The 11,418-nt window shown below is 35.2% G+C and overlaps 2 protein-coding genes across 2 annotated transcripts in view; one reads left to right on the top strand and one right to left on the bottom strand.

Annotated features, from left to right (window-relative positions):
* Window positions 1–6,049: 6,049 nt before the first annotated feature.
* On the top strand, window positions 6,050–8,557 carry si:dkey-69o16.5 (Alpha-aspartyl dipeptidase-like). The gene is made up of 8 exons (XM_051710065.1): window positions 6,050–6,433; window positions 6,744–6,832; window positions 6,920–6,994; window positions 7,515–7,594; window positions 7,692–7,865; window positions 8,068–8,127; window positions 8,220–8,302; window positions 8,404–8,557. Exons 1-8 carry the CDS (start codon window positions 6,333–6,335, stop codon window positions 8,474–8,476), a joined length of 735 nt encoding a protein of 244 aa, XP_051566025.1. The 5' UTR covers window positions 6,050–6,332; the 3' UTR covers window positions 8,477–8,557.
* A 314-nt stretch (window positions 8,558–8,871) lies between these two features.
* Window positions 8,872–11,418, bottom strand: part of LOC127447863 (integrin alpha-V-like) — a 52,042-nt gene continuing 49,495 nt past the window's right edge. Inside the window, exons 29-30 of the mRNA XM_051710012.1 lie at window positions 10,851–10,973; window positions 8,872–10,583 (exon numbers count right to left, since the gene is read on the bottom strand). Of these exons, the coding sequence (XP_051565972.1) occupies window positions 10,485–10,583; window positions 10,851–10,973 (222 nt within the window). The 3' untranslated portion in view covers window positions 8,872–10,484. The remainder of the gene's footprint in view (window positions 10,584–10,850; window positions 10,974–11,418) is intronic.

The following is an 11,418-nucleotide window of genomic DNA, read 5'->3' as shown; positions in this document are numbered from 1 at the left end:
CTTCGGTGCAAAACGCTAAGGCGGTGATGTTGAACAGTCATTAAGTAAAAGTACTGCTACTGAAGAAATAATTCACTTGAGTAGAAGTTGAAGTACTAAGAAATATTATGACTCAAGTAAGAGTAAATAAGTAGTTTGCTGAAAAACTACTCAAGTAATTACAAGTTACTTTATGAAAATTATATTATATATAGTATATACGCTTCCATTTTTAGAACACAAAGACATTTTTGTTCTTGAAAGAAACTTCCTTTCACCAAGGATGCATTAAGTTGATCAAAAATACTGCCAAAATCATTAATTGGCAAGTATTATTACAGTTTGAAATAATTGTCTGTGGTATTTATTCAATTTTTTCTTTACCCGTGATGGCAAACATACAGTATACTGTGTCACCTATTCCTTACAAAAGCATTCTAAAGTGCTAATTTGGTACACAAGAAAATGTTCTTATTATTAGAACAATTGAAAATGTTTGCGCTACAATGCGGAAATCACAATATAGTGTTTTCTTTTTCCACATTTGCTGAAGTATTGAGTTCTTACAAGTTGCTTTACACTTGCGAGTCAAATTTTGGTTTTAAAAATAGGCAAAAAGAAACACATTTCACTTGAAATTCTATTTTCTCCTCAAGTCTATTGTTTTAGAGAGATGAAAGCTATTCATGCATTACTGTTTTGAAAAAATAATCTCTAACCAGGATACAGAAGGAAGTGGACAGCCCAGATTCACAACAAAAAGACAAGTAAATCACAGTCTAGTTTGAGAAGCAGACTCCTCAGGTCCTAAACTAGCAGCTTCTAAATGCCAAAGACCTGCATTGCTGCAAGAGGATTCTTGGACAAACAGAAAATTTGAAGAATACATTTATTTAAATAGAAATAGCCATTTGTAACATTCTAAATGTCTCTAAATCATCTGTAAACTACATAATGTGCATTGTGACTGAAACACATTCCTATTTCAGGTTTATTCTCATTTATGTATGTCCAAGTATTTTGGCTATTAAGTTAACATACTGTACAAAACGAATATTATGTAATATCATAGAGGAGGAAATTTATCCTCTATGATGTTGCAGCAATTATCCAGATATGGAACGAGATTATTAAGCAAACTGTTATCAACTCCTACATGCCAACTGAATAAAATAAGGCAAAAATAAACATTTCACACAGTGTTTAGTGAGAGACATGATTGATTCAAACACTAAAAGTGGTTGTTCTGTATATGTATAATTGTATTACAGTTGTAATAATAAAGTCTTAATTAACATTATGGTTATGTAACATATTAAGATATTATTAGGCTATTAAGTAAATTATAGCATTTGGTTACATTATGTTTTGTGATTTCTCATACCTACCCTACTTGTGCACTTTTGGCCTCTAGTCTTGTCAGACAGATAAACAGCAGCACAGGGCAGAGAAGTACAGTACAGCACAGTGAGTGAGAGTGTTACCCACTAGGACAGTTTATTCTGAACAAGAGTGGTGAACGGTTACAGAATTTAATGTGAGAGTACAATACCGAACTGATGTGGATTTATAGAAGCAGAGAGACTGTCTGTGTGCACGATGATGTGAGGAACCAGACGGAGGGGAAAAAAAAAATAATGTTCAGTGAAAAGTCAAAAGAATATCGCAATGTATGCAATTGTAACTATATCAGATATTATTAATAAAACACGGGAACTTGTTGTGTGGGCATTTTTTGCCTCCATATTTTGAATTTCGGGATATTTTTGTTAATTTTGGAGTCCCTGATAATTTCCGACACTATTGGCATTGTATCTTTCTAAGATATTTAAAAGTTTGTTTTAGACATATAGTAGTAAGTAAACTAGATATCCCCACATATATGTCAAACTACATTGTGTTAATGTTTGACAAAGTTAAAACATTGCCTACTTTAAAAACAAGTGAAGTTTGATCAGTGGTTAAACGTGTTCAGACGGTTCCCTCGTACCTGAATGAACGGCTCCTTTTCAGAATAAAATGAAATATGCAGAAAATCACAGTATTACAGTTCTTGTATAGTGACAGGGCAGAAAGTCAGTTTATGCAAGTTGCTGTGCTCATGATGCTGTGTCCTGCGGGGTTCCGTCATGCACATTTTAGTTTATAAACAGATTTAGCACTTATAACTTCCCAACAATTCAGAAATCGTATGTATTTTTTTGTACTTTGTAATTGTGCTGAAAAATAATTGTAGTGAAGTTGAATACTTCATTTTTAATCAACTCAACTACATGTAAAAGTACTATTATTTATATATACTTGTACTCAAGTACTGTAACGAGAGTAGTTGTAATTCATTACTTTCCACCTCTGACAGTCATGGTGTTTGTTAGCTGACAATCACAGTGACAACAGAACTGATCTTTATCAGAAAATCGAACTGTTACACCCCTTATTTAAAAAAAAAAAAAAAAAAAAAAAAAAAAAAAAAATCAACAAATGGGATAATTCACCCAAAAATTAAAATTCTCTCATCATTTCCTCACCCTCATGCCATCCCAGATGCGTATGACTTTCTTTCTTCTGCTGAACACAAATTAAGATTTTTAGAAAATATCTCAGCTCTTTAGGTCCACACAATGCAAGTGAACGGTGGCCAGAACTTTAAAGCTCCAAAAAGCACCTAAAGGCAGCATAAAAGTAATCTATATGACTCCAGTGGTTAAATCTGTCTTCAGAAGTTATATGATAGGTGTGGATGAGAAACAGATCAAGTCCTTTTTTACTATAAATCTCCACTTTCACTTTCACTTCTGTAAGCCACATGTAGCGCTTGTTTAGTTTAACTTTTTACATCTGAAAGTGAAAGTGGAGGTTTATAGTAAAAAAGTCAAGCACTTAAATACTGATCTGTCTCTCATCCACAGAGCTGAGATATTTTTTTCTAAATAATCATCATTTGTCTTCAGCAGAAGAAAGTTATACACATTTGGGATGGCATGAAGTTTTATGAAAATTATGAGGTAATTTTTAGGTGAACTATCCACTATATGAACTATTCCAACATTCTTACTATAAAAATGTTACAGTATACAGTATATATATATATATATATATATATATATATATATATATATATATATATAATCCTAAAAATTAAGAGTGTGGCCCTTGAGGGTACAGGGATCCAACTTTGTGGCCCCTCACCTTTCCAAAATTGAGTAGCCCTGTCCTAGAATAACAAAAAGTTAAAGTTGGTAAGCTCATGAAAATGCACACAATAGCTGTCTCCAAGGGCGTAGCAGACATGGGGGACACGTCCCCCGCATTCTTTAAAAAGGTGATTTTTGTCCCCCGCACTTTTCCAAGCTAAACTCATACCGAGTCCAAATGGTGGATTAGTATGTGGTATTCTTTGTGTTTTGTTATTTTGGGCTGATTGAGCGACCATCCAGCCAATCACAGGTGAGTTTCATGAGCCGAAACAACCATTATGTAATAGGCTGTTAGTCAGAGAGTCTAATCAACCCAGCTCCATTTCTACAAAGTTGCTTTCAACAATGCTCATTTATCCATGTTTTTTGTCGGCATTGGTGTTCATCTAAATTATTAATCTAGAGATGAGGAACACACAAATGAGAGTTATTTATCAGCATATCATTCTTGAGTGGCAGCATTACGTGAAATGCACTGCAGAAAAAAAAACAAAGGACAATCCTTCATTTAAGCACACATTGTAAGTGGAGTTTATATCAGCGCATGAGTCTTCATGAAGTCATGCTTTTTACATTATGTTTGTGAGGTAATAGTTTGATAGGTTCTTTTTGCCAGTTTAAGTAAATTACTAGATCTGTATTAAATATGTAAAGCTATTTTTAATATCATCTCCTGTTTTTTAACTCTATGTTGGTGTGCATTCGACAAACTGTAGGAAATAAGATAGATCTGCTGTGTTCTTAGAACACTTACAGCATTTTAATGAAGTCAATAGATATGTAGACACGCTTTTTATACATGAAAATGTACGGACATTAATTATAATTATTATAAGACTATTATTGTTGTCTTTTGATAAAAGTCATGCTCAGCAGCTCACAAACTGTAGGGAAATGATAGATTTGTTTTGTTCTTATAATGCTTAAAATCTCTACTAAAGTCTCTTTTTTTAGGTCTGTAGACATACCAATTTTAAAGGATAAAGATTTGTTTTGATCGTTGATTCAGTGACTAACTCATTTCACACAAGACATCACCAGGTGGCATCACCAGAAATGGTCACTGAACGAATCATTAAATGAATCTGAACGAATTTTGGTGAACGTAGTCAAAACACTCGAGCCACTTGGATACATTTAAATCCCACAATGCACAAGCACAATTGTCATTTTTGTAATTGATTAAATAATTTATTCAGGACCAGTTTGTGCTCAGTCTTTTATTGTCATGTGTGAAACAGAAGCAAGTGCTCCACAAGATGCCCTTTATTTTTGCAGCTAATTTTGCAATTATTTTGCAATACCTGAATATTTAAAATACTACAAATATTAAAGTTAAATAATATGTATATATTAATATAATACTTATATCATACTTGTATATATTAATATATATTGTAATATATTAATACAGCACTGTAAGTGTTGGGTCTGTGCCAGCCACCTACTGACAGCCTGTGACAGCATTTTCTTCCGACAAATTATGTTCATTTCAATTGAAGCAAAGAATTGTGGGTTGTGAGTGCCCACGAAGGATACACCTCATGCATCCTCCCGTGAAAGGTCACATCCAGAGTGTCCTGCCAAAGTCTTTCTAGCAAGTCAGTCAACTGTCGGCCATCTTTGGAACACTTACAGATTCTCAATGTCCGTTATGAATACTATAAAATATTTACTATTTTCAGTCATGCCAGTGCAGCTCCTATATACTTGAATGGAGAAAGACCGAAATCTTAAAAACAATTGGTCAGGGGCCTGGGTAGCTCAGCGAGTAAATATGCTGACTACCACCCCTGGAGTCGCGAGTTCGAATCCAGGGCGTGCTGAGTGACTCCAGCCAGGTCTCCTAAGCAACCAAATTGGCCTGGTTGCTAGGGAGGGCAGAGTCACATTGGGTAACCTCCTTGTGGTCGCAATAATGTGGTTCGCTCTCGGTGGTGCGCGTGGTGAGTTGTGTGTGGATGCTGTGGAGAACAGACTATAAGCTACAGTATGTCTCCGCAGTAATGTGCTTAACAAGCCACGTGATAAAATGTGCAGATTGATGGTCTCAGATGCAGAGGCAACTGAGATTTGTCCTCTGCCACCCGGATTGAGGTGAGTCACTACACCACCATGAGGATTTAGAGTGCATTGGGGATCGGGCATTCCAAATTGGGGAGAAAAAGGGGAGAGAGAGAGAGAGAGAGAGAGAGAAAAAAATGGTTGGTCAACGATCAAAGAACATATTTCAAATCAGCAATAAAATGTGATAATATTGGAATCATAAGCTGTGCTTCTTTACCTCATATTGCTTAAACGCAATTTTCCCGGCTTGTACAGATAATGCGCATGCGCGTTCTAAAGTTTATTGACAACGTGACAATACCTTTATCTAAAAGGTGATTGGCTCTTTTACCTGTAAGGCCGGACTTCTTTTCTACATCCGTTGACCGTTTGGTGCTAGAGCGCCCTGGTTGAGCGTTCCAATTTCTCCATTAATTTAAATATAAGTGGCCCGTCTTTGCTAAACAGTCTCTGGTACTACACACTTTACTGAAACGAGACAGACTCGATGACGTATGCGGCCAACAAATGCGACCTCTTGAGACTTTTTTTTTTTTTTGTAATTTTTTTCTTCTTTTTTTTTTTTCATTTTCTAAATTTACTTTACCCATCTGTGCTAGTGTTTACGACACCTGTAAAATCACAGCATCCCATTATTATTAGGGGTTGTTTAAAATAAATTATTATTTAATGTGGATAATGATTAATGTAAAGATATAAAGAGAATATAAATATACAAATAACAATATCTTTAGCTCGTCTTAGGTGAGGCCTCCAGACTTTTATTTTGATATGAAGTTCACGTCATAATACATGTCAACATTCTAAAAACGGTCTCACGTGTTTTAGAGGATCCTGATATAGTGGCACTGAACCGTTTTTCTGCCTCTGTTGTCTCTGTAAATTTAATTTGGCGATTTTGCTGCGTTGTTTCTTATCAAAGCTTCATTTGAAGGTCTTATCATCTCTGAATAATAATTAGAGTGAAACTGTCAGACCAAAGGTAAAGCAGACTGATGAGAGAATGTGTTGTCAGCAAAAAGAAGCGCTGGTCACGTGCTGAGCTGACTGTCTGCTGGTGTACTTCTACATTTCTGAGACAGTTGAGAAATGACCATGAACAAAAGACTGCTGTTGGTATCTAACTCCACACTTCATGGTGGAGGATATCTTCAACACTGTCAGCAGCAGATACAGGACTTCTTTGGAAAGTAAGTTACTATAAATGTTGTTCAGATGTTAATTCTGCAGCCTTAGCTGTTATTATTATTACTATTTAAATATTTAGCAAGTACAATCATAAAACCTGCATTTTTTTAATTATCTTATTATTTTGGTGTTTTCTCTGGATAAGAACTTAAACAGTCCATTAGAATTACACATAAGTTATGCTGTGTATATAAGTGTTTATAAGTATAATAAGAAACTGTTTGTGGAATAAAAATATTATCTAATCTAATCTACAACTAATCTACATAAGTGAGTATAACGTAGTTCATAGTTTCTGTTTTTTTTCAAAAGGGGAGTAAAGAGGATCCTGTTTGTCCCGTATGCTCTGCATGATCGAGATGCCTATACCAAGACTGCTAGAGACAAGTTCAAGACATTGGGTTTGTTTCATAGCTCATTTTGACACATGTGTTATGAGTGCAATGTTTTCCTTCATTTCTGTTGTGCTCTTCTGAATGTTCTTCCAGGCTATGAGGTGGACAGTGTCCATGAGACACCAGACCCTATGGAGGCGGTCAGGAAAGCTGAAGGAATATTCATTGGTATGGAGGGATTTCGCTCACATATACTGAGATTAAACAGCATGAAAACATGTCTTTCTGATACACAGTGGCATTCAAATGTCTGGGACCACTAGTGAAAATTAACTATACTGCATTATTTTCTAATTTTATCAAACCTGATGATCCATGTTGTTACAGCTTGATCTGAGAATGTTTCAAAGAGCATCTTCTGCGCTTCAAAGGAAGCAAGAACTCTGACCTTTTGCAAAGTCAACATGGTGTTACAAATCTGCTTACATTTTATTAGTGACCTTTAAGTAGTGCAGAATCTAACTTAAACCCAAATTTTATTTTCTTTAACACAACAAATTTTCATTTTAGTCATTTTATTTTAAATCCTAAAACTTTCTGATGAGTCCCAGATTTTTAATGTGGTGTTTTTGGACCCGTAGACACCTAATTTATTTAATTATTCAGTGTGGAGACTTCTCTTTCATACTATTCGTGGCATAGGTGACAATACTAAGGCAAACCTGATGCTTATTTTTGTGTCCATTAGGTGGCGGGAACACTTTCCGCCTGCTGAAAGCTCTCTATGACAACAATTTGGTAACTGAGATCAGGAAGAGAGTATTAGATGTGAGTGGATGTGCAATTTTAGACAATGTTTTATCAAAATCTAAAAAAGCTGTAGTCAAATTACCTGTAATGTATGCATGATTTTTTTTCCTCATAGGATGGAATACCTTACATGGGATCAAGTGCAGGCACCAATGTCTCCACCGTCAGCATCAATACCACTAATGACATGCCCATCGTTTATCCACCCACTTTTGCTGCCATTGGTCTTGTGCCATTTAACATTAACCCTCACTATCTGGATGCTGATCCCAACAGCAAACATATGGGGGTATGTGCAGCTAACCATGCACAACACAGCTCCAAGGAAGCACTCTTCTGCTTTGAAACAGTATGCATTGTGAAGATGCGCTATACAAATAAACCTGACTTGACTTAATGAAACACACTTTCAAGATACACGCTTTAATGTTTTTAGGTGTCCCTTACAATTGCGGTTTTTATAAATGCAGATTTGATTTTGCATTTTACAGGAAACACGTGAGCAGAGAATTATCCAGTTCCATGAGGAGCCGGACACACCATGTGTGCTGGTATGTTAAGAATATCCAGTTCACTGTATTCTTCACTAGTGTGATTAATCTAGAGGTAGTTGAGCACTTATACTCTATACTGTTCATCTCAGGCTCTTAGAGAAGGCTGTATGCTCTTAGTGGAGGGAAACAAGGCCACCCTACTTGGGTGCACTAAAGCACGACTATTCCAGAAGTAATGTAGAGATTCCTGTTCATGCACACATACAGAATACACAGAGAGAAAATAATAATGCCAAAGATTGCACAGTAACAGTTTGTTGATTTCTTTCTCAGGGGAAAGCAAACCACAGAATATGAACCAGGCAGTGATCTGAGCTTCTTACTGACAGATGCACAAAATACATAATTGTAATAATGTACAATGCACACAAACTTTAGTTTTTACAATAAATGATAAAAATCCAACGTACATTCTAAATCTCTTCATTTTACATGTGTTTAAGGCAAGCACAAAACTTAATCTCATTTTCTGCTCTTTTGCTTTATTTGAATACTTTTTTCCAAGGACAAAAGCATTGGAGCCACTTGGAAATTGAAAATATGCATTGGGTTATTCATTAACTAGATGCGTGATAACAGTTACATAAATCTTGTGAGGTCAATCATCGCAGATTAGAAAAGTGTTGTTAGGTAGCAGGAACTTTAGACACTAAAAAGTTATAAACTAAATTCATGCCATGGACGAATAAACCCGAAGTATTAGTACCGACCATGTTGATGAATGAGACACAAAATCCAAACTACATCTGTATATTTCTTTATTTGAATTATGGAAGCTTTAACAACTTATTGTTGAATTAAGGAAAATAGGACTAGGCAAAAATAAAGAGACAGTGATTTTGTTTTTTTAACAAATTGTAGATTCTCTAAAATACATATTTTTGTTACTATGAATATGTTCTATTTTTACAAACTTTTTTACAAACAATATTGTTTATCAGAAAAAAAAAAAACATTTTTTGGATCATTTATCTGTGCAAAATGAATGATTTTGAATTATAAATGTATACAAATTTTCATTTAGACAACATACTTGTGGCAATCCAAGATGGGAAAATTCACATGGGCAGCAGCATTACTATAATATAGCAACGTCAATGCAGGTTATGTTTTCAGTATGGTGGGTTGTATATTGTAGTATATTTGCAGTTAAAATTAAGACAAATAACTATGAACAGCACCCTTTAAGCCAGACAATCAAATAAACATCAGTCAAAAAATATTTTTTAAGTAAAGAACAGCAAAAAAGAAAAATGTTCAATGTTGCCAATATTGTTCCCAAGGATTCCAGCCTCATTCCAGATTGGTAAAATTACAAAATTATGTTTTTACATTGTCAAACTATTTTGTTCATTCCTGGTCAATTAATGACTTCAGAATTTAATTCTGCAAAATAACATTTAATCCACCATCGAATGGAACCATCAGGTAAAATAGATCTTTCAGAACAAGGTAGGTTTTATTTAATTGTGAAAAAATGACTTTCTCTTAGATTAGGTTTGTGACCAAAGGGAATCTTAAAAATAAAGGTGAATTAAAAAATTGTAAAGGTGGTTTCAGTATTTTGCTCTATTGTGCAAAGATGTTTTCTTTTTTATGATACAAATCTAACTAATCACAGCCTCTGCTTTGAAACAATGTTTACAGTAGACAAACAAGAATATTTTCTCAAAATAACATCGCTACAGCACAAATAGTAAATCAGAGTCCTTATCCCAACTGCAAAAACAAAGTGAAACAACTGCAAAGAAAACAAGAACTGAAACCCCAAATTCCTGGAGATGCCACAAACAGCTGGAATTTTGCACTAAATAATATAAAATAAAAGACTCTCCCACAGAAGACCAAGACCCAGCAATCTAACAATGTACCAAATTGTTAAATACTTTACCCCAGAATTAAATGTAATCATATGAGAAGTTAAGACATTTAAAATATATCAAGTTCATTACCATTAGTATTATATTATTATTTGTAAACAAAGATTTAAATGTATTAATCTCTACGCCCCACTGTTAAAATCAAATCTTGTCTCAGTGCAGTTAAAGAAAAGAAAAGCTACCGAGGAAAAGGGGTTGGCACAGGGCTTTAGTCTTATTAACACAACATCACATTATTCAAAAACACCACAGCTCTGTGTACCATTCCAATGACAACCGCCGCCTCACCCATCAGGGCTGTCTGGATGTCCACAGATTTAAGGAAGTGAGTGGCAAAGGTGAAAGAGTTCTAATGGATGTATTGCATTCTCATCAGCATCAGTGCATGAGTGCTCTTAGCCTGTGAGTCTGGCATACTCCTGCAGATGTGGCATTATTGTGCTGGCACTGTGATATACTGGTAAAATGAAGATCTTAGGCTTCTGTGTTTCTGTCTCCGTTCTCCTGAGGCTGTAGCTGCTCTTTTTCTGTGCTATCGTCCTGGGGCGGCCGCACACGTTTGAAGAAGCCCAGCTGTGGAGGAGAGATAGGAAGATGAAACATGCATTTTTCATTGCTTTAATTGCTTGACTAGGTTTTTTTTTTTTTTTTTTTTTTTAAGAGTAGGACTTATTTCGGCTTCTGTGTATTGCATTAGTAGATACTACTGATTCTGTAGATAAACAGATATTATGGTATACACATAGTACCCAAGCCTTCCCTATTTGTGGATTATACCCCTATTGTGCTGAGAAAGCGGCTATCAATCAATTAGTATAACAAGTGTGTACAGTTGTTTACCTTGTACATTACGAAGATGAGCAGAGCCAGGAGCAACAGTCCAGCCAGTACTGCCAAAGCCACCACCCAACCAGGAACAGGCTGAGTGAGCTCTGAATTCACCCAGATCACCTTCAGAGAGGCCTGGAGGACAGATAAAAGAGAGATCATGACACAGATGCCCCTCGGTAAATACAGCATCTGTCAAACACTACCACACAAAACTAACATCATCATGTTTCACAAAGTCATGACAAGCACAGGTCCAGTGTAGAAATGTTTTGTCATTTAGTTTTTCATGACAATTTTAGAATTAAACAGACTGTTTTTGCTACTGTACTTTTAAGACTTCTATATAAAAAACACTTAATTTTTTTAAAATCACAGATTGTGATGACACAATTCCGGCTTAATTTAGAAGCATAAATCTATAATTCAATATTTAGTGTAAATTTATAACACTATTCTTTGTTGTATTACCCTGACAATATTTAAAAAAAGAACTTATCAACACTGCTGCAATGGGGTTGCAAATACAGCTGCTGAGGTAGCAAAAGTAAATTTGGCATTATTCTCTCTTCTGACTGCC

The sequence above is a fragment of the Myxocyprinus asiaticus genome, chromosome 11, assembly GCF_019703515.2.
Source record: "Myxocyprinus asiaticus isolate MX2 ecotype Aquarium Trade chromosome 11, UBuf_Myxa_2, whole genome shotgun sequence".
Lineage (NCBI taxonomy): Eukaryota > Metazoa > Chordata > Actinopteri > Cypriniformes > Catostomidae > Myxocyprinus > Myxocyprinus asiaticus.
This window is presented reverse-complemented; position numbering and strand designations above follow the sequence as displayed.